At 60.6% G+C, this 26076-nt stretch overlaps 1 protein-coding gene across 2 annotated transcripts; it reads left to right on the plus strand.

Moving 5' to 3' along the window:
• Positions 1–234: 234 nt before the first annotated feature.
• SIK1 (salt inducible kinase 1) lies at positions 235–10347 on the plus strand. 2 transcript variants are annotated; one of them, XM_088023733.1, is made up of 14 exons: positions 235–357; positions 1601–1771; positions 2209–2325; positions 4707–4770; positions 4947–5108; positions 5239–5363; positions 5452–5575; positions 6174–6397; positions 6695–6844; positions 7284–7406; positions 7522–7738; positions 8294–8572; positions 9113–9347; positions 9862–10347. In XM_088023733.1, the coding sequence occupies exons 2-14, from the start codon at positions 1616–1618 to the stop codon at positions 10220–10222; spliced, it is 2337 nt and encodes a 778-aa protein (XP_087879859.1). In that variant the 5' UTR covers positions 235–357; positions 1601–1615; the 3' UTR covers positions 10223–10347. The 2 variants fall into 2 exon arrangements, with proteins under 2 accessions (XP_087879859.1, XP_087879860.1); XM_088023734.1 differs by lacking the exon at positions 6695–6844.
• The last annotated feature ends 15729 nt before the right edge of the window (positions 10348–26076 follow it).

Consider the following 26076-nt stretch of genomic DNA (forward strand, 5'->3'; position numbering starts at 1 on the left):
TGGCCGCGCGTCGCTCTGGCGTCAAAGCGACGTCAATGGGGATGTATCAATCCGGCGGCGGCGGCGGCGGGGGCGGGGCCAGCGCGGCGGGGCGGGGCCGGGGCGGAGGGGGCGGGGCGGGGCCGAGGGGGGCCGGGGCGGGGCCGGGGCGGAGCCGGCGGCGGGCGGCGCGTGCGGCCCGAGCTCGCGGCGCGGCCTCAGAGCTGACATGCGGCGCGGCCCGGGCGGCGGCGGCGGCGGCGGCCAGAGCAGCAGGCGCCCGAGCAGTAGGCGCCCGAACAGCGCGAGCGGCCGAGCGGGCGGCGGGGACCGCGGGGCGAGCGGCGGCCCTGCCTCGGCGCTCGGAGGGCGGCGGAGGTGAGGCGGCGGCGAGGCCGGGGTGGCTGCCTCTGGGCTCCGGGCGGCCGGGCCGGGGCTCCGGTTTCCGACTGCCGCGCCGGGCTCCGGGGCCCGGAGGCGAGCGCGCGGGGGTCGCGGACCGGGACGCCGCTCGCCTCGCCGCCGGGCTCCCCTTTGTTGTGGGGCGGGCGGGGGGAGGCGCGGGAGCGGGTTACCAGCCCCGCGGGGCTCGCGGTCCGGAGGTCGGGATGGGGCGGACAGCGGGCGGCGTAGAGAGGGGCGGCGTTGGAGCGGGTTACCAGACCCGCAGGCCTAATAGGGTCTGGGGGTCGGAATGGAGCCGACCGCGGGCGGCGGGGCGGGGGGCGGCGTGGGAGCGGGTTACAAGCCCCGCGGGGCTAAAAGGGTCTGGGGGTCGAGATGGAACCGACCTCGGGCGGCGCGGTAGGAGTGTGTCCAGGCGCCCTGCGGGATCGCGGGTCGGGCTGGAGCCGGCCGCCGGCGGCGGGGTAGGGGGCGGTGCGGGAGCGGGTCCACGCGCCGGGAGGAGCTGGGAGTGGGGACGGAGCAGACCGTGGGCGGTGGGGCGGGGAAGGTGTGGGAGCGCGTCCCAGCGCCCCGCTGGGCTGGGGGTCCGGGCTTGGGTGGGAGTGGGTCCAGGAGCCCCTCGGGGCTGGGGGATCGGCGTTCGGGATGGATCTGACCGCGGGCGGCGGGGTGGGGGGAGTGGGTCGGGATGGAGCCGACAGCGGGCGGCGGGGTGGGAATGGGTTCAGGCGTCCCCCGGGGCTGGGGGATCGGGGGTCGGGATGGAGACGGCCGCGGGCGGCGGCGGGGGGGGGCGGTGTGGGGGCGGGTCGCAGCGCCCCGGGGGGCTGGGGGTCCCGGCGGCGGGGTGGGAGTGGGTCCAGGAGCCCCGCGGGGCTCGGGGGTCGGGATGGAGCCGAGCACCGGCAGGGGGCGGTGAGAGTGGGAGCGGGCCCACGCGCCCCCGGGGCTGGGGGATCCGCGGTTGGGTTGGAGCCGGCCGCGGACGGCGCGGTGGAGCGGGTCCAGGCGCCCCGCAGGGCTGAGGGTTTTGGGGACCCGAGTGGAGCGGCCCCGGGCGGCGGGGCGGCCGTGGGAGCGGGCACGCGCCGGGCGGGGTGAGGGGGTTGGACTGGAGCAGAGCGTGGGGGCGGTGGGGAGCGGAGCCGCGCCCCCCGGGGGCCGGGCTGGGTCGGGTCGGTCCGGCGCTGAGCGCTCTCCCCGCGGCCCGCAGGTGCGGCGCGGAGCCATGGTGATCATGTCCGAGTTGAGCGCGGCCCCCGTGGGCTCTAGCCAGGGCCAACAGAAGCCCCTCCGGGTGGGCTTCTACGACGTCGAGCGGACCCTGGGCAAGGGCAATTTCGCCGTGGTGAAGCTGGCCCGGCATCGAGTCACCAAAACCCAGGTGCGTGGGGCGGCCACCCGGCCCAGCCTGGGGGGAACCCATCCTGGGGGCTGCTGGGCGGAATCCCTGTCCTTAAGGTTCATCATGTGATGTCTCAGCGCTGACAGCTTTTAGTTCCGTGAAGAGAAAACGCTTATATTATGATTCTGAATAATTCATACAAATATTAGGGGAGGGCAGGGAGGGTAATGACCACATAACCCAGGAGTGCAGTTCTTGGGATCCAGCGGAGTCCTGTAAAGGGAGCCAGCAGAGACTTAGGAGACTTAACTTTGACTGTTTTAAGTACTACTGATGGTTACTCTGGTTATTTCCCCCCCCCCAACTTTTTGTGACCTGTTAGGGACATAAAGTGTTTTAGAAATTAAGCTGCAAAATATATAACGTGTAAACAAAAGATTTTTTTTAAACAAAATATCCTTTCTTTTAAACTGTAGGTTGCAATAAAAATAATCGATAAAACTCGATTAGATTCAAGCAATTTGGAGAAAATATATCGTGAGGTTCAGATCATGAAGCTTCTGAATCATCCTCACATCATAAAGCTTTATCAGGTGAGGACTCATGTTTGCCTTTTGCTGTTGCTCCGAGCAAGTGTATTATTTTCAACAATAAGTCTGCAATTTCTGAATTTTGCCCCTCTTTGGGTATATGGGGCAGTCAGGGAGTTGGTTGTGTAGGGTAAATTGATTTTTGTAAGCTCTTCAAAGGTATTTTCAATTATTTTCTTGCTTTTGGATCGTAATTGAGATTTGCTTCATCAAAATTTGAGTTAGTATTGTCGTTCATTCCAGTTTTAGATGCGTAGAGGTCGGTTGTTACATTTAGTTTACTATGAAAACAAACAACCAGATCTATGTATTGCCACAAATCAAGCATTTTGTGTAGAAGGGCAGATTTTAGTTAAACGAGACACTTCCGCCTTGGCAGATAATTATTAAACTTTAAAAAACCGGCTGCTCTTACCAGCTTTTGTAAACTTAGCTTTGCAAAGGCAGCAGTGAATATTTGTCTTCCCATTTAGACTCTTCCATCGAAACTGGAGAGATGAAAATACTTTTGCCATGGTGAGAATAGGGAACTTGTCATTTAATCCACGTTAAGAACATTCCTCACCCTGTCCGCCTGTTGGTTTGTTTTGTGACTTTATTTTTGTTATTGTGTTGAAACTAAGAAATTATATCTTTGGAATATAAGCGTTGATTTAATTAGGACAGCGAAGCAGCCTTGTACTCAGCTGCCCGCTTGTGCAGATGAGGTGCAGTCTGCTCGCAGAAGAAGCTCTTTGCAAATGCTCAGTATCCCATCCAGTGGTGTTGGGTGTAAGTTTCTTTTGGTGATTCTCGTGAAGGACTGTAACTCTGAGATGAATATGGCACGGCGTGTGTGTCTGGGCAGTTGGCAAGGCTGGCTGTACAGTGTGGTAGGAGAGGGAATTAGAAGCAGCGTCATTGAGCTTGTGTCCCCCTGAATGACCATTTACCCAGTCATTATGTGCAGAGCTCCTGTCACCATCCACTCTGGTTTGTGCTTTGTTTCTGTGTATGTCATCTGTAAGTTGTGCTACTTTGATAAGAAGTTTCCTCATTGTCTCTGATGTCAGTGCCTGAGAAATGTGCCTGGCCTGTTTGCACAGGAGTGGGCTGAACCCTGTTTTTGGCTTTGCTGGAGGGATGAGCCAGGGTGCACCTTCCTGGTCTTCCTGTCCCTCTGCCGGCCCATTGTGTGGAGCAGCCCAGTTAGACGGCACATTGTCCGCATCCTCAGAGTTCGAGGTCCTTTCTGGGGGTGTTTGGGTGGCTGAGCCACTCCGAGAGAGGCTTTCATGGGACAGCCGCGCCTGTCCTTCCTCGCATTCCAACCCTGGTGTGTAATTCTCATCCAGCTTGCCCAGGACCCACAACTTTGGGGAGACACTTCCCTCTTGCCTTGAGGATTTTTAAAACTCAAAACATGTTGGCTCTTCGTTCTTTCTCCGTCTTGCTCTTGAATTGAGGAAAGGGATAAACTGTGGTCTTCTCACTCGCGACTCTGCCGCACCCACTGAAGGCCAGGACAGTTAAAACTCTTGCCGACCCACACTGGATTCACTTTCTTGTTAGGTTTATGGCTGAAAGCAGCTGTCCTTATGGTGTTTTTTTTTTTTTTTTTTTTTTTAAGGAACAACTATATTTTGAACCCTAAAGAAGTCTGTTTCTGTAACAATGTATTGTCTGTGTGTGTCCCTCTGAAATATTTTAAAATACAGGGACATGAGTTGGTTTTCCTTCTTTTCGTACCACAGATTTTAATTCTACCTTGTTTCTCAATAAGCTGTATTTTAAAGTCTTTTAAAAATTGTTTTCAAAGCAAGATAAAATTCTCGATCAGTACATGAACCTGGCGGGTGTATTTGACCTTGGCTGTTGCTATTGACACAGGCCGAGCGGTTTGCTGTACAAAGAGCAGTCTGTTGTAGCTTACCTGGCAGAGCCGCTTCTCAGCCCCTAAGTTATCATGTCAATAAGGCAGGTGGGTAGGGGGTGTCTGCATCTATTATTCAGCAGGTGCTGGCCCCTGGCCTGGCTCGGCTGTTGCCTCCCAGGCTTCTAGCAGAAAGCCCCAGCAGCGCTCTCCCGGCATCCTGGTGTCCAGGTCTGAGACCTCGGGGCCGCGAGGCAGTTGGGTGAACACTGTGAGACGGGCGGGTTCTAGTGCCTTACGGTAGGTGGGCTGGTGAAGAATTCCCCTCTGTTGTTTTAAATTCTTTTTCTGAATAGGAGCCCCCATATTTGTTCCTTTGAGGCAGAGGTGTTTATTTTCTTTTCCTTTTTAAAAGATAATGGATGCACTCATCCTGGGAAAGTTAAAAATCTACTGGGGTTCAAGTGGATTATTTATACTGCTGGTATGTTCCCTTTCCGTGTGGTTAAACGTTAGGTCTTTGTGTTTTTAGGTTATGGAGACGAAGGATATGCTTTACATTGTCACCGAGTTCGCAAAAAATGGAGAAATGTTTGGTAAGCCACACCTCTCTATCATATCTGTTGAAAACAGACGGTGGAACTTGTCTGGAATCGCTCCTCCAGCATCTGGGTCCGCGCATCCTAAATTCTACAGCGTTCTTTTGCTGTGCCCCAGAGGATGGCTGGCCTTCGGGATTTTCACACTGTAGCTTTGTGTTGTCGCTCCTCAGATTATTTGACCTCCAACGGGCACCTCAGCGAGAATGAAGCCCGCAAGAAGTTCTGGCAGATTCTGTCGGCCGTGGAATACTGCCACAGCCACCACATTGTGCACCGGGACCTCAAGACCGAGAACCTGCTGCTGGACGGCAGCATGGACATAAAGCTGGCAGGCAAGGGGGCCTGGGCCACGCCGGCTCGTGGGGGTGGGGGTGGGGGCGCTTGCCGCCTGTGCTCACAGCTTTGTAGCCCGGGCCCTGCCGTGTCTATGGTGACCTCACCGTCTGTTTTCTTGTCCCCCAGATTTCGGATTTGGGAATTTCTACAAGGCAGGAGAGCCCCTGTCCACGTGGTGCGGGAGCCCCCCGTATGCAGCCCCGGAAGTCTTTGAGGGGAAGGAGTACGAAGGCCCCCAGCTCGACATCTGGGTAGGAGCCCGCGGCCGCCAGTGATCTCGTGAGTGGCTAAGTCGCCCGGGGCACGGGCGCTGATTTGCGGCCGTGTGGTCCTTTGCAGAGCCTCGGCGTGGTGCTGTACGTCCTCGTCTGCGGCTCGCTCCCCTTTGATGGGCCCAACTTGCCAGCTCTGCGGCAGCGGGTGCTGGAGGGCCGCTTCCGCATCCCCTTCTTCATGTCTCAAGGTAGGCGCCTCCAGCCTTCTCCCCCGGCGGCGTCAGCCGCCAGCCTGTGGCATGAACTCCTGGGTCATCCGGGATGAGAGTTTTGGAGAGGGAAGAGGAATTTATTTCCTGAAACGCCTGCTTGGCTGTGCCTGAGTGTGTTGTCAGGTCTGCGAATCAGCCCCGTGTTACCGTGGGGTGTTTACGAGCTGCCTGTAAGAGAAACCCAACTCACTGGGTGTTTTCTCCGTGCCCTAGTTATGGGGCAGACGGTGCCTTGGCCCTGCTGTCCCCAGCAGAGGGCCTGGTCTCAGGTCCCCGCCGGCCCCAGCACTGGGGATGCTGGCCTGGTCACTGGGGAGTCTAAATGGCCCTCTGTCTGGGCAGGTTAGAAGGACCATGTCCCTCCTGGGGGCCGAGCCCTGGGTTGGTGGCTCTCCTTGGCACCAGGCCACTGCTCCTGGTCTCAGCGTTCTTCAGGATAGTCACTCATCTGTTTGCCCTCGGGAAGGGGGTCTCGTCCCCAGCAGGGCTGCAGCGGGCACCAGGCAGGTGGTGGGGGGGACGTGCCCACAGCTGGCCCCTGCTCCGGGCTCAGCGGACCTCCCTCGTCTTCCAGACTGTGAGACACTGATCCGCCGCATGCTGGTGGTGGACCCCACCAAGCGCATCACCATTGCCCAGATCCGGCAGCACAGGTGGATGCAGGCCGAGCCCTCGGTGCCGCGGCAGGCCTGCCCGGCCTTCTCCGCGCTCAGCTACAACTCCAACCTGGGCCACTATGACGAGCAGGTGTTGGGCATCATGCACAGCCTTGGCATCGACCGGCAGAGGACCGTGGAGGTGAGCGCCCACCCCCCGCCCCCTGCCCTGGGTGCACTTGGCCGGGCGAGGTGCTCCTTGCAAGGAAAAGCAGGCACTAGCCAGTCGAGTTAAAACGGGAACATGGGCTCATTTAAGGGCCAGCTGTCCACTCCTCTAAGGGATATTCTCGGCCACCCAAGAATAACCCTGGGAACAGTCTTGTTGGGAGCCTCAGCCACTTGATGGGAAGTGTCCGAGGCACCGCCCCCATGCCCCGCCACCCCGCCCCGCTCCCTGTGGCCTCGCTCTGACCCCACTTCTCTCCGCCTCCCTCAGTCACTGCAGAACAGCAGCTACAACCACTTTGCCGCCATTTATTACCTCCTCGTCGAGCGGCTGAAGGAGTACCGGCACACTCAGCCCCCCGCCCGGCCCGGCCTGGCCCGGCCGCAGAGGCCCAGGAGCTCAGATCTCAGCGGCTTTGAGGTGGGGGAGCCGTCTCCTTTGCGGAGCTCCGCCTTGGATTGTGCCCCCCACCCCCTGTTAGAAATCCCTTGCTCCGACAGGCCCGGGACGTAAGACGCTGAGCCCGCTGGTCCCCAGGTCATGTCTCCTGCCCATTGGGCATGGGGGGATCCTGTGTGAGCCATGGACCAGAGGGGGCACTGGCCACTCTGCTGAGGGTCAGGCACCAGCCCGCGGCCGCCTGTTCCTTAACTGTCCCCGGTCTGGCTTCTTGACACCTTCTGGTCACCCTGTGCGGTGTGGCCTTGGAGAGGAGGGTGCATATGTCCTGAGCCCAGTCAGCGAGCGACTGGCATCTGTCAGCCCCACAGCAAAGCCAGTGGGGTCTTTCTTGGGATGCTCCTTGTGATTGCCCCCAGGGCCACCTCCCTGATGGTATCTGTCCTCTGCCGGCCCCCAGGTGCCTCAGGAAGGCCTCTCCAGTGACTCCTTCCGATCCTCCCTGCTGTGCCCACAGCCCCAGGCCTTGGGCCAGTCTGTCCTGCAGGCCGACACGGACTGTGACCCCCTGAGCTCGCTCCAGGTGTGTGACCTACGCTGGGCGGCCGTCGGGGGGGAGGTCCTCCCAGCTGTGGTGACGGCCCCCACCTGAGCCCCACAGAGCCCTCGGAGTTACTGGTTTGTGTCTGTCCCCTCAGCCCTTGCTTTTCCCCCTGGACGCCAACTGCAACGGAGCGTTCCGGCATCGCTCCATCTCCCCTAGTGGCCTGCTGGACGCGCCCATCAGTGAGGAGGTCGGGCAGGGCCCGGGCCTGGAGGAGGAGCGGGGGGCCCAGAAGCCCCTGGCCGGCAGCACAGGCCGCAGGCACACGCTGGCCGAGGTCTCCACCTGCTTCTCCCCATGCGCCCCTCCGTGTAAGTGTCCCCGGGGGCCAGGGACGTGGGGCCTGGAGTGCAGCCGGGGCGGTGGGTTTATGGTTGAGGCTCTGACCGAGGCGTCTGATAACACGTGTCCAGATTTGTCATTTGTTTGACCCCCCGAGGCCATGCAGATGATGCCCCGAGATGGCATGTTGCCCTCCAGTGGCAGAAGTGTGGGGTTTAGCTGCCCCCGGGTTCTGGGAGGGCAGGTCCTCCATCCAGGCCCCTGTGTGTCCTTGTGGGAGCCCCCCAAGTCAGCCACAGGGGCAGCTGGCCACTGTCGCGGCTCCCAGACTCCGATAGCCTCTGGCCGTCGTGGACCCCTCCCTACCACAGCTGAGGGTAGGGACGGGGAGGCCAGTACAGCTGTCCGCCCCTGTCTCCAGGCCACATGGGCCACCCGTGGGCTGGGGAGAGGCTGCACCAGGGACGGAGAAGGTGTCCCTTCCACTTCTGGTTTCCATTGAGAACTGTGGGGTGCCGGGGCAGCTGCTTCTGGCCTTGCGGAGTGTCAGGGGCTCCCCTCAAGAGTGCATGCTTCTTCCACAGGTATAGTCATCTCTTCCTCCGCCGCAAGCCCTTCAGAGGGCACCAGCTCCGACAGCTGTCTGACCTTCTCAGCGGGCGATGGCCCCGGGGGGCTCAGTGGACGCCTGGCCGCTCAGGGGCTGGTGGGCACCTGCTCCCCTCTCAGACTGGCCTCACCACTTCTGGGGGCCCAGTCTGCCACCCCAGTGCTGCAGGCTCAGGGGGCCCCGGGAGGGGTCACTCTGCTCCCCATCAGCTTCCAGGAAGGCCGGAGGGCGTCAGACACCTCGCTCACTCAAGGTGACTTCCCCTTTGGCGCACACTCCCCCCTTTCCCAGAAGATGCTCTGTGCCCCTGGAGGGTATCACTTTGTCCTGGGGCAGAAGGTGTGTCCCCAGGATCTGGCTGGGCCTGGCCAAGTGGCAGTGCTCCCAGGTTCTAGATGGCCCGGTCTGCTGGGACAAACTCACACAGTCTCCTGGTGGTGGGTTCAAAAAGCCCAGGAGACCCTTGGATGCCCAGCAGCTCCTATCCGGAGGAGGCCGCTCCCACCTCCCTGCCTGGGGTCCCTCCTTGTCCCAAGGCAGTGCTTGTGCCCTCCTTCCCCAGAGGATCCTCTGTCCAGACTCGTACCTGGGCCCCAGGAGGGGGCTGCGGTGAGAAGTGACCCGGTGACAGAGAGTACCCATAACCCCCACGGGAGGGCATGCCGGCCATCTATCCTATCATGTTTGCACTGGGTCCCTCCTTACGCCTCCCCGAGGTCTGCAGACCCCAGCAAGCCTTGGGACAGAGATCCACTGACCCTCCTGGTTGTGCACCTCGCCCCCCCCCCCCCAGGGCTGAAAGCCTTCCGGCAGCAGCTGAGGAAGAACGCGAGGACCAAAGGGCTCCTGGGCCTGAACAAGATCAAGGGACTGGCTCGCCAGGTGTGCCAGCCCTCCTCCTCCAGCCGAGCCTCCAGGGGTGGCCTGAGCGCCTTCCCGTTGCCCGCGCAGAGCCCAGGCCTGCACGGCAGCGGGGCCAGCAGCCGGGAGGGCCGGAGCCTGCTGGAAGAGGTCCTGCACCAGCAGAGGTACGCCTGCTTTGCGCCCGTCCCACTCGCTGCGGGAGGACGCCCGGACAGCTGGGGTTCTTAAGTAACCTTATCTCTTAAGCTCGTCCCCTTGTCCGTGTAATCAGATGAGTGCACCTCCCCCAGCGTGAGGAGAGCTGTGAGGTCCGTCCTCGTTCCCTGTAGATGGTGGCGGAGGCGGGGAGCAGTCAGGTTTCCTTGCTTTGAAGCCCGCCTGTAAGTGGGGGACGGAGGGGGCAGTGACTACAAATGTCACGTCCGGTTGGCATCTCTGAGCTGCTGCAAAAGCAAGACAGAGAATGGAAATGTCAGGAATTGCTCAGGGGATTAGTCACGCACAGCACTGCGTGTCGGGAGCAGCTCCAGCCAGTGGCTCGCGGGGTGGCCCTTCGGCCCATTGGCGGGGAACCCCGGTAGCGCATGCGCCTGGCCGGGCAGCGGAACTTGCTGGGAGGCGCAGCGGGCAGGGCGGCAGTGACCTGGTCTCCCTCCCCGCCCCCTCGCGCCCCTCCAGGTTGCTCCAGCTGCAGCACCACCCGGCAGGCCCACCCAGCTGTCCGCAGGCCCCCCAGCTGCCCCCGGCCCCGCTGGTCCTCACCCCGTGTGACGGCGCGCTCCTCGTGTCGGGACTCCAGAAGGAGCTGGGGCTGCGGCCCGGCCCGCTGCTGCCACCCCACCTCCTGCAAGCCGGGGGCTCCCCGGTGGCCTCGGCGGCCCAGCTGCTGGACACCCACCTGCACATCAGCCACGCCACAGCCCCCCATCCCGCCGCCACGCTGCCCCCCAGCTTTGTGGGTGCGGGGCTGCCGCAGGCGGACTGTGAGCTGGAGGACCTGACGGCGGGTCAGCTGGGCACATTCGTGCTAGTGCAGTGAGCCTCCGCCTCCACTCGGGCCGCCGGCCCTTCGAAGCAATAATTTCAGAGTATGTGAAGATGTTTCCGGACTCGAAGCCAATAAGTTTCTAGAAGCGAAACAAGCAATACGTTTGGTGTTTTGGCTTTTTAGTTGATTTTTTTGTTTTATTTTTTCTTTGCACTGAGCAAATGTAACTCTGAGTAGGGCCTGGAAACTTTCTGAAGAAAAATAATAATTGAGGGGCGTGTCAGGGTGGGTGGACGGGAAGGGGACAGAGGGCGACAGAGGGCGGCAGGGCGAGAGGCGACAGGGCCGGGCTGGACGGCCAGCGCCACTGCGGTCGGTCGGTCGGGGGTGGCGGGAGGGGGCCACGGGGGCGGTGGGGGCCGCGGAGGGATTGCCTCGGGAGAAACCATGGCGTGAGCCGCGTGTTCATCGTGTGTGTGTGCCTGTGTGTGTTCAGTATTTTTTTTTTTTTAGTTACAATTCTCCACTTCCTGAAACATTTACACTTCAGAGTGAGAACTGTGAACTTTCTGCTTTACACATCCGTTTTTTTAAAAAAAAAGCTCTATTGGCCAGCCCAGGAGAAAGTAATCTACAAATTCCTGGAATTCTCTACCCTGAAATCAGGGCCCCAAGGACGGTTTTTTTCCTTATTTTAGATGAGAACTTTGATCAACTGCTTGAGCGTCGGGTTTCCAGGATTCTTCAGAGGCGGCACAGGAAGAAACTGGAGGGGGGTGGGTGACTATGAGGCTGGGGCTCCGGCCCGGGCCCTGTGGCCTAGAGCCCCCGCGTGCCTTGGAGGGCCCCAGAGAGGTTTCTTCCTGCTGCTCATCTTATTTCCGCTGCTAATTAAGTTTTTATGCATTTCATTATCAGGGTCCAAAAAGAACAACTGACTGGGGTGGGGGACGTGCAATACGGCAGGGGTGCGGCCGGCGGGCAGGAGCAGGGGAGACGGTCCCTGCCTGGCCACCCCACCTGCCCACGGCCGGCTCCTGATCCGGGGGTAGCCCTGCCTTCTCCAGGCCTCCCGCTCGGTAGGCTTTCGTTCAGGAGAATGACACGAGAGGTCAGATCAGTGTTGTTCAAGCTTTGTTCCTTTTTTAAAGCAGACGTTGTACATGTATATAAATAGACAAATATACACTACTTATTTTTTATATTTTTTACTACACTTTTGTGTTCCTGGTTTGAATTTTCCTCTCTGGTAACGTTACAAAGCGCTAGCACTGGGTCGGCGTGGAGGAGGGAGACGTGCGTCCTCCCCTGGCGGGGGAACGCGGGTGGCCGCTCCGTCCGGCAGCAGCTGCCTCACCCCTTCTGCACCCGTCGGTCCCCGACCCTTTCCCGACCCAGGTGCCTTCAGCTCACTTTGGCTCTTACGACCTACAGTATTAACAGGGGAAAGGTGGGCATTTGTAGAAGCCAAAGACTGCCCAGGCTCCTGGCGGGCAGGGAGGCCGCGGGGCGCACGCCCGGCTCTGTGCGTCTGCCCAGCTTGCTGCTCCCGGTCCCCCCCCCCCCCCGCCCCTGCCGCTGCTGCTGCTGCTCCCCTGTGGCCGTCGCAAGCCTCGGGGAAGGGACTGTCCTCGTGCCTGGCCACAGAGAAATCACCAAAGCCTCCCGCCGGCTCGTAGCCGGGGTCTGGGGGCAGGAGGGCAAGCGGGCAGCCAGGGCGCAGGCCTCCGGGTCCACAGAGGCCGCCCGGCTGACTCCCACACAAAGGCGGCTGGCTCCCTTGTTCCACTCCTCGCTGTCCTAACGCCACAGATCAAAGGCCTCAGAACCATGACAAGCACTTTACTTTCACGGAGATTTTCTTTCTTGCTGTGAGTCCTGTGTCTCTGCGTCTCGTGTGCAGGTGTGTGCGACGTGTGTTTGGTAGTTTCCCCACAGCCTTGTGGGGCAGGCTGGGCGCCTGGTTATAGGCACTACGTGATCTAAGATGTATATAGTCTGTTTTTTTACCACAACTGATTTAATTATTTTATTTCTTATGTTAACATGAGAAATGTATGCCAAATGATTAGTGGGTGTATGTTTTTTAATTTAATATTTAAATAAAACGTTTGGGGGAAAACCCTGGACCTTTCCCTGTGGTTCATCTCTGGGAGTGTCTTCCCCTCCAAGCTGCTGCTTCCAGCCACACGCAGGGTTCTCATCTTAAAGAAGGGAGCATGGCGCCAGCTCCCACATCAGCCTGGCCATGGGGAGCCCCTGGGTCCTTGGCAGCGGCCGCAGCCCCCCCCCCCCGCCCCGAGGTGGGGACTCACCCGCCCCTGAGCGTCAGGTCAGGGCACGGGAGGAGTGGCCTGGGGCTCAGTGCACCTGGGCCTTGCTGGTTCTCTCTGCCTTCCCGGGGTGGCGGGCGGCGGGCTCTGCTAATCTAGTTCTCCTCCCCCACCCCTTCAAGAGACAGCAAGGGGGGTGCTGGGCGCCGGGGCCTGGGGAAGGGGAACGGGGAATTAGTGCTTCATGGCAACAGAGGTCAGTGTGGGGACGATGGAAAGTTCTGGAGATGGTGGTGAGGGCCATGTAGTAACATGAATGGACACTTAAACACGGCTAAGATGGCGACCTTCATGGTACCAGTAACTTCTAGATTCTCTCGGGGAGAGGCCCAGCATGGACAGTAGTGTCCCCGTGGTGCAACAGTGAGTGAGAGGGCAGGACAGAGGACAGCCGGCTGGGACGGTCCCAGGAAATGTCAGGGGGCTGTGGGCCGGCCTGGGGATGACAGCACACCTGACCACACCTCAGCAGGTGCTCGCATGGGAGCCGCTATGACAACCTGCGCCGAGCTGAGGCTCTGGGCGGTGGGAGCCGTGAGGGGCCCTGAGGGGGGTGGGGGGCTCAGCCTCGCTGTGCACCCGAGCGGGCTCTGCAGCCCCCCGCGCCTGTTCCCAGCCAGGCCGCTGAATGCAGGCTGTGTGGCTTCGGCGGTGGAGGAGACTACCACGTGTAGACCTGGCGTGCGGGGCCCGTGGCTCCCCAGCAGGGAAGACGTGTCAGAGGACCAGCTTGCTCGAGGCTTAGCCACTCGTCTCAAGGGTGTTGTAGAAAATGCAGGCTCAGGTAGCTGTCTTCCTTCACCAGGTGTGTCCACTTCCAGCCGCAAGGGCTCGAGTATAAACCAGGGTTCCTAGGTCCCCCTGGATCACAGATCAAAGACTTCCCGAGGAGCACAGGGGTGTGAACCCCCCCACAGAAAAACGCACCCCCAGAACAGAGCAGCTCTGCTGGGGTGTGGATGACACACAGCACGGTGCGCCCTTCCCATGTGTGTGCTTCAGTGAGCTGTGACAGTGCACGGACCTGTGTGGCCGCCACCAAAACCAGCACACCTGTTCCCCGGGAAGCCATCGGGGCCTCGGGGGGCCCTTCCTCTTCCCCGGGCTTGCTCTCTGTCACTGTGGATTAGTTGTGCGTTTTCTGCGGTTTCCTATGAACAGGCCATGCTGCGTGTGCCCTCTGTCCGGCTTCTCTCGCATGGTTGCGTTGCGGCTGGTCCAGGTGCTTCCTGCCCAGCGCTGCTCCCCGGTGTGGATGTTCGAGAGTTTGTGCCGTGATGTTCGAGAGTTTGTGCCGTGCTGCACACACCTGCTGGTGTGTGGATGTTCGAGAGTTTGTGCCGTGCTGCACACACCTGCTGGGGGCCGTGGGAGCCGCGTCTGCAGTTTGGGCTGTTCCACATGTGGCTGCTGTGAGGAGCAGCGCCTGAGTCTGTGGACGTGCTTCATTTCTCCTGGGGAGAGGTGGAAACACAAGGGCTGCGTCACGGGCCACAATCGCTGCTCACTTTACCAGAAGCTGCCGAACCGTGACCCGAGGGTGTGCAGCAGCTCGCGGTCCTGCCCGCAGCGTGTGGGCGTTCCGGCGGCTCCACACCCTCCCCCGCACTCGGCGCTTGTGGTGCCATTCTAATAGGCGTACAGGGGTATCTTATTATGGCTTTATTTTGCATTTTCCTGGTGACTAGTGATGTTTAACGTCTTTCCGTGTGCTTATTGGCCGTTCTGTTTCTCAAGTTTAGGTGTTTGGCAATTTCTAGTTGGGTCGTTCGGATTCCTATTATTGAGTTGTAGGAATTCTTGATGTATTTTGCATATGAGTTTGTCATATGTGTGTATGTGTATGTATGAACGTCTACACGTGTGTGCAAACAGGTCTACACACATGCACATAGGCACATACACACACCTGTGGCCTGCCTTTCACCGGAACAGAGGAGTTCAAATTTTTTGAATTTTATGAAGTCCTATGTATTTTATCTTTTCTGGTGCATCTTGTGCCCTCATCGAGCCCTGCTTCCCCCAGTGCCGGGAGGCTCTCCCGTGCTCCCCTCCGGAGGCTTCTTACGCGTTTAGCTTTTGGTCCACATCTGTAGATCCACTTTGAGATTCGTTTTGCCTGTGGTTTGGGACAGCAGTTGAGGCTTATTCTTTCTCTGTGGGTATCCAGTTGTCCCAGAACCATTTATTGAAAAGTCTCTCCTTTGCCCCCATTGAATCAATTTGAAACATTTGTCAGAAATCAAGTAAACATCAGCGGAAGGGTCTATTTCCGGACGCTGTTGTGTTCTGCTGAGCGGGACCTCTCTCCAGCGGTGACAGCACGCCATCTTGATTATTTTATTATTATAGCTGAAGGCTTGATGACATCGGGCAGTGTAAATCTTCTCATTCTTTGCTTCTTTCTCTAGGTTAGTTTTGCTTTTCCCAGTCCTTCGCATTTCCATATACGTTTTACAGTCAGCTTGTCCTTCTCCACGGTCTGCACTGGGTCTATTTGTGTAGAATTGATGTTCTTTCTTTCCTGTGTGTCTGGTGGAGGGCATCAGTGAGAGCGCGTGGGGCCAGAGCCGCTTTGCGGGGAGGCTGGAAGTCACCCTCAGTCAGTCTCGCGACAGCTTTGAGAGCCATGCAGAGTCCCTCTTCCATTTTTGAGCAAGCTTTGGAAGGTTATGTTTTTCAAGGCAATTGGGCGTTTCATCTGGGTTGTCGGTTTATTTCTCAGAGGTTCACAGTATCCTCCTAGTCTCCCCTTACTGTCTGTGGGATCTGCAGCCGCGTCTCCCGTCACACAGAGCCTTGTGCCGGCCGGTGCGCGGGTCGCTCCGTGGTGGATCCAGGCGCACTGGCGCCGAGCACGTGTCCCGTGGCCGTCGGGGGGCGTGCTCCGTAAATATAGACTGCATGGTGGGTGACACTGCTGTCTTCCCTTTTTATTTGTTTTTAAGGTGGGAGTGTGCAGAGCACCATTGCACTCCTGGGTTTATTTCTTCAGCTCTGTCCGTCCCCGCTGCACGCACTCCGGAGCTGTCCCTTACCAGCTTCGTGCTTTTTAGGACTGTTATGTCTTGAGGAACTGACCGTGGTTTAGTCGTGGACTGCCCCTCTTTGTCTTCGTGGATCCTCCTTGTTCCGGAGTCCGCCCTGATGTTAACACAGCCCTTCCAGCTCCTGGTGGGCAGCACTGTGTGACGGACGCTTTGCCTCCTGCACACTCGTGGCCTGTCTTCGTGTTTCTTGTAGACGGCCCGTGGTGGGGTCTTGGAGGTGAACGCAGTCCGGCCGCCCCTGCTCCGTGTGTGGGGCGTTTGCCCCTCTAACCGTGAACGTAAGCAATATGCCGGCTCCCGCTCCGCCGTCTGGCTCCTCACCTCGGGGCTGTCTCGTCTTCTCCCCTTGCCCTGTCCTCTTCGCATGCCTTCCGCTGGGCTGTCCCCATTGCTCCATTTGGTCTCCCCAGGGAGGGGGCTGCGGCACCCCTCCGCCCTGTCCACCTCCCGTGGGTCACCTTGGACACGTGACCGCATGTTCCATGGGGAGGCCATGGCTTCAACAGAGCCTCCCACTTTGATCATGTTTTGTAGAGCTGTGTTTGCGTAAGACTTACTTCTCTGATAACAACAACGACAGAGGTTTGAAAAGTACAACAGCTCCCACCGTCGGATAGAGATGAAGTCTTAGTGAGGACAGGTGGGCTCGTCCAAGCCTGGCACAGAGGTCGGGCCGTGTCCGTCTGTGCGACTTTGCTTGTTCACGTGGGACCAGGGAGCCAGTCGGCTGGGCCCGGAGGCAGCAGGCCCCATGCTCCGTGGCCCGGCCAGGCCGCAGCCTCTCCAGCCCCATCTTCCACCTGCCACGCGGCTGACGGCCACCCTAGGCGGTCGGGGGAGCGTCGAGGCAGGGACGGGCAGAGCGTGACAGAGGGCACTGGGCCAATGTGAGCTGCTGCTCTTCATCCTTCAGAAGCTTCTCCCTGACAATTTGCAGCCTGGCTCCCACCAGGCAGAGAGGAAGGTGCGGGGCCCCAGAGGCTTGGGGCTGGTGTTTCGGGCCCGGGTCAGCGGAGCCTCGCCTCCAGCCCCGGTCCCTTGATGCACCGGCTGTCTATCTCCTCTCACCGGGTGCTTAGAAGACCCCACAGAGCGAGTGGGGGAAAGAAAGGGGTTCTCGGGTGGGTCCAACTGTCCAAACGGGCATTGAGGCAACCTTCCCTGAGCCTGGGCCATCGCTGGCCTCAAGGTGCAGAGTTGCCGGAAGGCACACCAGCACCAGCCAGTTCCTCCCGTCAGCCCCGACCAGGGCCCCTCCCAGCAGCGAGCTGGCTCGGAGTCTTGGCTTTGGCGGGGGACTCCCCAGGTAGAGGATGATGGATGCAGGGGATAGGAGCCCAGCTGGAAGGGCCTGGAGCCCCACTGGCCACCGCCCAGGGGCTCTCCAGACACCTAGAGCTCCTGGGGACACTGCCCACCCTCTCTGGGGCCTGGAGTTGCAGGCAGGCTGGCCCACGGCATTCTGGGCCCGAGCACTTAAGACACCTAATGGGCAGGTTCCCTCCGTGTGGGGGGTGTAATTAATTTTCCTGAGATAGGCGTGACAGCCCCGCAGTCTGCACGTCTGAGCTGGGTGGTGATTATTGCCTCTCGCAGGTGTGGCACGGCATTGGCCCCAGGAATCCCGAGGGCTCACAGCCCCCCACACCTGCTGGGTGGTGCAGGGGCGGGTCAGGGGCAGCCGGAGGTCGGGGAGGTGCTGCCCGCCACCGCCACCCTGCCTGGAGGCCACAGGGTCAGGAGCGGCGTGAGGTTCGCAGATGCGTGGCAGGTGATGCAGGCTGGTGGCCAGAGTGTGGTGGGGGGCTGGGGGGGTCAGGAAAGCAGTGGAGCTGCCTCTGAATGGAGTGCAAAGCCGGGTCCTGCGGTGGGGGAGGGGCTGCACCCAACACACACCCCAGCAACGTCACCCTGGTCAAGAGAGAGCCCCTGGAGCCTGGTGACATGGGGACTGCTCCCTGCCTCGGGCTGGCCGTGGTCTGTGGCGAGGGGTCAGAGCGGGGCAGGGAAGGGGTGCTGGCGGGGCTGTCGTCGGAGGCCCTCTGTGCCGTGGTGTTTTGGGGTCACTTCGCCCCTCGTCTGAGTTGGCGGCAGCTGGTGCGGGAGCCGCGGGTGCGGAGGGCCATATGGAGGATGGACTGCTGTTTCTCAGGCTGCGGCCCCTTCAGAGCTGGGCCTCCTTCTCCCCTTCCATCCCTGAGGCTCCTCCTGCAGCTCAGAGGGCCAGAGCCTCACCCCCCATCCATGGGGAAGGCTAGAAGCACAGAGGCTTTGTCCCCATGGGGTGGCGAGTGGGGCACAGGCCCGAGGCTAACATGGAGCCTGTACAGCCCATCCCCCCGGGCCGGAGCTGCAGACTGCGGCCCCCGGCTCGCTCCACCCGGCCCTCCCCTCAAGCTCCCCAGCCTGTCTCCCAAGTTGAGCTGAGCTCATCAGGGTGGGCCCTAATCCCATAGCACCGGTGTCCTTACAACAAGAGGAGACTTAGGACGCACAGGGAGGGGAGGAGACAGGCAGAAATGTGTGTGCTGTGGCCACAAGCCAAGGAACCCCCGGGCCAGCAGATGCTGCCTGAGCTGGCGGAGGCAGGACGGACCCTTCCCTAGAGCCTCTGGAGCTTTTGGCTAAGCAGAACTGGCTGCCCGTGAGGTCCAGGCTTGATCTGGGGAACGGCCCGGGGGGTCTCCTGGGCTCGCAGGGACCTCGGCCACGGGCCGCCTTGCCCCACCCAGCAAGGGGAAGCCTTGCTCCCGGGGTCCAGGGCTGAGGGGCTGAGGGAGCCACCAGTGAGGCAGGCTCAGGCTAGGCGAGGGGTGCCCTGGGGGGTGCAGGTGTGCCTGGGCCGGCACGTGGAGGGGTCAGTGGAGGGTGGAGCTGCAAGAGCTGGACACTCAGGACCACCCAGGAGGAGCGTGGGTGCAGAGCCTGGTACACGGTCTGCCCCACGCCAACCACAGAAGGGGCCTGGCAAGGAGGTGGGGGGGTGAGTGGCCTACGCCGGGGCCAACGCCGTCCCCGGCAGCTATGGACAGCTGGGTGCGGGGCCAGGAAGCAGGAACCGAGGCAGAGGCTCGCCCAGCAGGTCAGCCACCTATCGGGGGCCATGGCACCTCATGCTACCTCCTGGCCTCAGTGGGGAGGGCTCAGGGGAGGGTGCCTGCCTGGGTCTGCCCAGGCGCAGGGGCTGGCCAGGGGGACCCCGTCAGTTTGCTGGGGTGACCTGGGGATGGTGAGGGGAGGGCGGCCTCCTGGTGCAGAGGCTGTGGGGAGACCACAGACAGGGGAGGCTGCTCCACAGCTGTGGGACCCCTGCAGCCAGACTCAATGGCCACTCACTGGCCCTCAGTCCCTTCCCCTCTGGGGGCTGGCGACATATCCCTCGACTTGTATACAAGAAGGACACTGAGTCCCAAAAGCTCCCTGCTGCCCCTGGGCACCGGGCCCCCTCCAAGCCAGGCCTGGGAATGCGGCTGTCCTTGGTGAGGGCCTGTGCTGGGCCTAGGGCAGGTGGTCTTCCCTTCCTTGGGAAAAGGGGAAATGAAAACGCAAGAAGGAAGTGGCTTCCCACGTGGCAGAGTCACAAGTGCCGGGGGCATGGATGGTGGCGGTGGGGGCAGTGGGCGCCGGGCCACTCCCCCCTCGGGCCCCCAGCCCTCTTGCAGCCAAATCCGTGGACACCATGGAGGCTGCTCGCTGGGCTGCCGAGAGAGCTGGCGGGGCGTCTCGGGGCAGCACCCCCTAACCACATCAGCCCTGGGCTTCCAGGCTCCCCTATGCGGCGGGCTTCCCGTGGTGGGGCAGGCGCAAGGGCCTGAGAAGCAGGTGATGCTGCCTGCAGGCAGGCTGGGGCACCCCGTGCTGGCCCCACGAAGCCTGCTCATCTGTGGGGCACCTGGGATGGGACTCGGGGCAGAGGGGACGATGGGCGGAGAGAGGTGATGGGGTGTAGTGAGTGGGGCCCGTCTGCTCCTGGGAGGCAGCCCTGAAAACACACTCATTATTGTCGCTCCAAAAGGAAAGCCTTCTTTCCTGACTTCCTTGGGCCCAGGGCCGCTGGAGAGACGGCCCTCAGGAGGGGGCAGGGGTCAGGACAGCAGGGGACTCCCCAGGAAAGGCCTGGGGAGCTGCAGGGAACCCGAGGTCAGAGGGGGAGGAGTGGCTGTGAGGGGCCACCAGCAGCCGGGGGCAGCTAGCCGGGGGCAGCTAGCCGGGGGCAGGAGCCCGCGCTCATCTCTGCCCCCCAGACGCCCTCTGGCGAGGTGCTGGCTGTCACACGCGGTGACTCACCCTCAGGCCCACTCGGTGGGGCAGGCTTGGTGTTTCCAGTGCCCGGATGAGGAAGCTGAACCCCGGGCTCAACCTGCAGGAAGCAGAAGAGAGGGCGTTGGTGCTGTGTCTGCACCCCTAGTCCTGCCACGGGCCCTGGCACCCCCGACTCCTCCTGCTTCACCCCAAGCAGGATGTGCATTCTCGAACCGGCTTTTATGAGAGGGGCCAGGGGGCAGGAGGGGGTGGCCAGAGGGCTGGACAGAATTTAAGGTGGAGCGGGCTGCTCTGTGATGCATGTTTGCACGCGCGTGCGCACGCACACACACACGTGCGCGTGTGCTCGTGCACGTGCGGACCTGGGTCTACACAGGCACAGAACCCGTCTCACTACTTGTTCTGACTTGGTCACCACCACAGGCTTAAAAAGCAAATATTTTGTCCCCAAGCTGCAGAGGAGGAAGCTCGAGAGATTTGGTGACTCAGACAAGTCCAGCTCGTCAATTGTGTTGGCCTGTGCGACTCCAGGCCGGGTTTGAGCCTGGGGACAGCACCGTCGACCAGCAGGGCTAAGTGGGCGAGCTCCTGGCGGGAGAAGGGTGTCTCGTGGAGGTCGGTGTGACCACAGGGGGAGGGGTGACCGCAGGGAGGTGACCTCCCCACTGCAGTGCAGGACGAAGGAGCAGGCCTTCATCAGAGGAGGAGGTTACCCTGTGCCCTTGTGCAGGGAGGGCCGTGGACAGCAGGCCTCTGTCCCCTCTGGGCCTGCCGGCTGGCCTGGACTAACTGCTCCTGCGGCCCACAGTCCCCCGTGCCTGGGGTGCTCTGCCACTGGGCCGGGCTCTCACGCCCCCGGGGGCGTCTGCCCCTCACGCCCTGCTTCCGCCTGCTCACGAGGCCCCCGTGTTCCAGGGGTCCTGGGGACTCCTGAGAGCAGCCGCTGTCCAGGCCGGCTGTGCCGAGCTGCTCCAGCCCCACCATGAGGGAAAGCGCTGTGTGTGTGTGCGTGTGTGCACGTGTGTGTGCACGCGAGCACGCCCGCCTGAGTCCGAGACCTCTGCTGTCCAGGGGCCGAGGGTCTGTCCAGTGAGACGGAGGAGGCCTGGGTGAGGTGAAGCCTGAAGTCATCTCTGCTCCAAAAACCGGATCCAGGCAGATCTTCTTTCCAGGCCCACTGGAATCCTGTGCATCCAGGCAGAAGGAAATGAAAGTTTACTGTAAACAGGCTCCCGGTAGCCTTCGTTTATTGTCAAATATTATCACAAAGACCTGCTTCCAGGAAGGCCCTGTGGGGAGAGCTGGCCCAGCCTGCAGGTGAGCAGAGCCCAAGGGAGGTGGAGGGGCCGCTCTGCCCCAGCTCAGGCTCCTATAAAGCCCACCCACCGCCCCTCAGCCACGGGGCTGGGGTCACGGCTCAGTGTGCACGCTCCTGGGCCGCCCAGCCTTCAGTGCCAGCTCTTTGGCCTCGGGGCCCAGGGCTGAGTCACGGGCTCGCTGGGTGTGAGCTCGGCTGATCTCTGCACAGACGTTATTCTGTTTTTGTGTGAACGCGAGGCCTCCTTGGGTGGCATTTCATCCGTGACTTTGAGCCCTAGGTGACTTTTTCTTTATATTGCTTATCTTGGGGGACAGACTCAGAGCCAAATGCTGGGAGCCCCGCAGGCTTGCCTCCGAGTTCCTGAGGACCCGTCTGGAGCCTTCTGGGCGCTGTGGCCCTGGGAGGCTCTGCCTGCCAGGAGGCCCCTCCCCAGGAGTACAGGTGTAGTCTGCCGCGGGTGGGGGTGCCCACCCTTCCCCCGGCCCCACTCAGCGAAGCCCCCTCTCCCCCCCAGGGAGGGCATATGCAGGAGCCTGCTGTGCTCTTGCCAGATCCGGCTTCTAGGCCCATCCAAGCACAGCTCTGGTGAGACTGGACGCTGGAGTCTAACTCGGGCGATGACTTGGGGACCACTTCCCCAGCCTGACCCAGGTGGGGATGGACTGAGGGTGGGAGGGCCCCTTCGCCCTGGGCAGATGCTCTCAGGGTGACTCACCCAGGTGCGGGGCCGTGACGAGCTTCCCTGCTCACCCTGGCTGCGCTCGGCTTGGGAAGCCTCAGATACCGGCACCTACTCCTGACATGGGGTGCAGGCATCCAGTTAGCTTGCCCAGGCAAGGCCCACGCCGGGCGTTGAAGCCACCCTATACAGAGGCCAGTGTGGCTGTCAGGAGTCCTGACCAGCTCCCTGCCCGGCTCCGTACTGCCAGGAGCCCTCTGCGGCCTCACTGGGGATTTGGGGCTCTCCGCTGCCCTAGGGCGCAAACAGGTAGGGTCTGGAGTCCCAGGCTGCAGGTTGGGGGTGCTGCCTGAAGAGTTTTGAGGGGCCCCATGAATCAGGCAGACAGAGGTGAGAGACAGAGAGGTGGAAGGAGAGGGGAAGAGATCTAGCTTGTGGCTACGTGGGGAGCTGGGGACAGGAAGGCATGGCAGTGTCTTTCTGCTGGGTGGGGTCAGCAAGTGGGTGGGGTGCAGGGACCTTAGGAAGAGATGCTGTGGTCCATGCATCCCATCACGCTGCTGGAAGGAAATGCATGCCAAGGATGGATTTGCAAATTATGTTTGGTCCCCATGAGCGTGCGTCCGTGCGTGTTTAATCCCATGGTGCTCCAGGATGGAAAGAGGCGGCACCGTGCACAGGTGCCCACCTCACGGCTTTGCAGCACCTGGCCTTCGCCCCACCACTCCCTGCCCGTCCTCTGTCCTTCCTGTGCTAGCCCGCCCCTAGCCTCTCTGACGCTTATGCACTCTCTGCCGGGACACCCTGAGGACCCTTGCCTGGGTACCTGCACACATCTTTCAAGACCCAGCCCTGCCCTTCCCCTTGTTTCCCTGGTATCTCTGCGCCCCCCTACCTGACGCCTCCCTACCTGACGCCCCCCTACCTGACGCCCCCCTACCTGACGCCTCCCTACCTGAACACCTAGGTATTAAGCTCCTGTTCCTGCATGAGTGTTATCTCTCTATATTAGAACTCTCTTCACTCAGAATTTCCATTCAAATGAACATAAAAAAGGAGTTCATTGGCTTACATTAACTATATCTCTCAGGAGCAGCTTCAGGCTTGGCTGGATCCAGGAGCCCAAATCATGGTCTCAAGGCTCTGCCTATCTCTCTAGGTCTTGGTTCTGCTCGTCTTTTATTGACTTCATTCTGGGTGTCAACTCTGTCCCCACGGGATGGAGGTGGCCTTTGACAGTCCATTTGCTTCCTACCAAGTTAGCAGCCCCGAGTAGGAAGAGGCTGATTTTCTGATCACTCTGTAAACAAGTCCCAGAGGGGGTTCTGTGGCTTGGGTCAGGTGCACACCCCAGAGCCAACTACTGTGGCTGGCAGATGGGGTACACGTCTGTCCTTATAGTGGATAAGGTCAGCCCCCTAGGAAGGAGGGAGTTTTGCTGCCTGGCGGATGGGAGAGGGAGGCTGGGCAGTAACCCCAGCAGGATGGGTGAGTTCCTTCCAGGAGCGTTGTGCATTTTAGGTGTCTCTGTATCCACAGCCCCTTGCACCATGCCTGGCACATAGATGGGTATGATCATTCTCGACTGGCAACCACCCCTCTCCCCCTTAGGGGCTTCTTGGCCTTAGAGAGTGAAGCACATGGGCTCTGGGGAAGTTATGAAGTGACGAAGGTCATCTTTGGGAAACCTCTCAGATGTCTGGGTCTGGCTGTCGCTCATCTGGTGGCCTCAAAATGAAGGACTAAACTGCAGCAGACCTGACAGGAGGAAAGGGTGGGCAGGCTTTCCTTGCCCTGAGGCCCTTCTCACAATGATGCATTGTTCAACTCCAAATCCAAACCGGTAGCTTACAAGGTTGACTTTGGCAACGGTGGGATGGAAAATGCGAAATGGAGGCTGGACACTGTCTACCACGGTCATCCCGGCAGGACACCCAGTGCCAGCTTTAGCGGAGTTAGAGCCTTGAGGTCATTATTTGGGGTCCTGGATCTAGCCATGCCTGAAGCTGCTCCAGGTGATGCAGTATGGAAGCCAACAAACAATCCGTATCCCAAATTACCATGTCCTCGATGCTGGAAGAAGGGGGTTAGGTCTTTGTGAGAATGTGCATTAAAATGACTTCCCTGCCAGCACCGTTGTTAACAGGACCATCCTGCTCTCAGGGGTGGGGAAGGAGTTCAAATGGATTTGGTTCTTAATGAGCAATGAGCGCATATCTCCTGGGCAGCCCCTCCACCCCCCCGCCAGCGGGGGCTGGCTGCTTCCAAGGCCCTACCTCCTCCTCAAGGGCCAAGGGAGGCCTCCCTGCTCTGCGGATGCACCCAAGCCCACCCCACGCAGAGGTGCGTCTGGCCCGGGGTTCTCTGACCCCAGGGAACAGTGGAGCGGGGCGTGTGGTACTCACACGGGCCTCCAGCTCACTTTGTCTCCCTTTCTAGCTATCTTCTGTCCTCGCCATCTCCTCTTCACCTAAACCACAGACAAATGCACTCCCACCCACTGTCCTGGCTTTGGTGAGGTATGTTTCTGCAGGAAAGCCGCAAGCCCACAACATCCCCGTTCTCCCTCTGTGTGCATGACAGTTGCAGAGCCTCAGCTCAGCGTGAACACGGAACGGTTTCTTTGGGCCCACGGTGCCTTCCAAGCACGCTCTGCCACCTCCACCCCCATGCAAGCCCCTATGCAGACCCTACACCACCCGGTAAAGCAGCTTCTCATCCCACCCAGCGCGCCCCGCCCCCGGAGCTAGGCTGCACCAGGTGGGTCTTGGAGGAGGGGTGCAGGCGTGTCTGCCCTCCACCTTCTGGGCTGCCCCCCATTCGCGGACGTCAGCCGTTCTGACGCCCCCCTCACTCCCAGGCTGGGCAGGGGAGCACCCCGGTGTCTGTCCTGGTGAATCATCTGCATTAGGCGCTGCAGGGAAGTGTGTGTCCATGGAGGGCCTCTCAGGATGGGTGTGTGGTGTGTGGGGGGAGTGGGAGGGTCAGAGGTGGCTCAGCGCCACTGCCACATGCACCCCTGGTCCCCAATTCCAGGGCTCTGGTGAGAACCTCACGCAGACTCTCACGCACAATTCCAGTGCTCACTAGGCCATTGCTGGTTCCCGAGGCGGCCCCCGGGGCCCCCACCTCCTGGTGTTGGTGCTCTTGTGGAGTCCGGGCTGCTCTGTGCAAAGGTACGGGACACCTGAGACTAAGTCACAAATGACACAGTGGTCTCCACCTTTTTCCGTCTTGGATCACTGACTCCGGGGGAGGCTGGCTGCCACATTGTAAGCCGCTCCGTGAAGCGGCCACGTGGCAAGGAGTGGCAGTCCCTGCCTGCAGCTGTGGAACCCCGCTCAGAGAACAGACCCTCCCGCCCCGGTGACACCGTCCGATGACGTGAGCCTGTCTGACATCTTCGCTGCAAGCTCAGGATCAGCCCTGAGTCAGAATTCCCAAATCCCTGAGCCACAGAAGCGGACGGTAATAAACGCTTGACGTTTTCAACTGCAAAGTTCTGCGGCGAAGCACTGCACAGCCATGGTGGACTGCTTTCCTGCGTGTGTGTGTGTGTGTGCACGCATTTGTGTGTACGCGTGTGCGCGCGCGCGTGTGCATGTGTGTGTGCGTGCATTTGTGTGTTCACGTGTGCACATGTGTGCGTGCACGTGTGCGTGTGCACGTATGCATGTTCTTCTGGAGAGACCTGACCGACACAGCAGCCACGCATGCCACCCTCCCAAGCTCCCAAGTTCACCTCCCCGACCTCCTGGGCCCCTCCAGCCCCAAGGACACCCCCCATCTGTCTACACACCTGCACAGGGCTTCCCTAGGCAACGCTTCTCAAGTGACCCGGGTTTGAACGCATTTCTCGCCGGGCCCATGCGCAGCAAAGCCACCCCCACCCCAAGCCAAGACCCAGCCCACGGCCGTTGGAAGGGACTTTCCGGGCCTTTCCCAGCTGTTGGAATCCGGAGGTAGCTTTCACCTGCTCCTCGGGTCTACCCACAACAGCACCAGTGACTGGCAAGGACAATTAACAAAGAAAATGCCATCAGATGCACTGAAACTACTTTCTGCTTTCTTATGACTGATCGTGAACCCCCATAAATAATTATTCCAAGGGGCCAACATGTGAGAAGAGAGTGCTCGGGTCAAGCATCACGGGGGGGACGTGCGGCCTCCGGGGGCTCCAGGAGCCACATTCCAGCAGGGAGAGAGGGCAGAGGGGTTCGGACCCTGCCCTGGGGGCCCACACACCCCAGCACTCCGGG

Source organism: Eumetopias jubatus, unplaced genomic scaffold (assembly GCF_037043125.1).
Source record: "Eumetopias jubatus isolate StellerSeaLion01/CBP00866 unplaced genomic scaffold, mEumJub1_p1.0 scaffold_1, whole genome shotgun sequence".
Lineage (NCBI taxonomy): Eukaryota > Metazoa > Chordata > Mammalia > Carnivora > Otariidae > Eumetopias > Eumetopias jubatus.

Bases quoted from the DNA above. Each gene is read 5' to 3' on its own strand.
- SIK1 (XM_088023733.1), top strand. From the start codon at position 1,616: ATGGTGATCATGTCCGAGTTGAGCGCGGCCCCCGTGGGCTCTAGCCAG. The intron at 2,326-4,706 runs GTGAGGACTCAT...TTGTGTTTTTAG, and splicing joins ACATCATAAAGCTTTATCAG to GTTATGGAGACGAAGGATAT. The intron at 6,398-6,694 runs GTGAGCGCCCAC...CGCCTCCCTCAG, and splicing joins ACCGGCAGAGGACCGTGGAG to TCACTGCAGAACAGCAGCTA.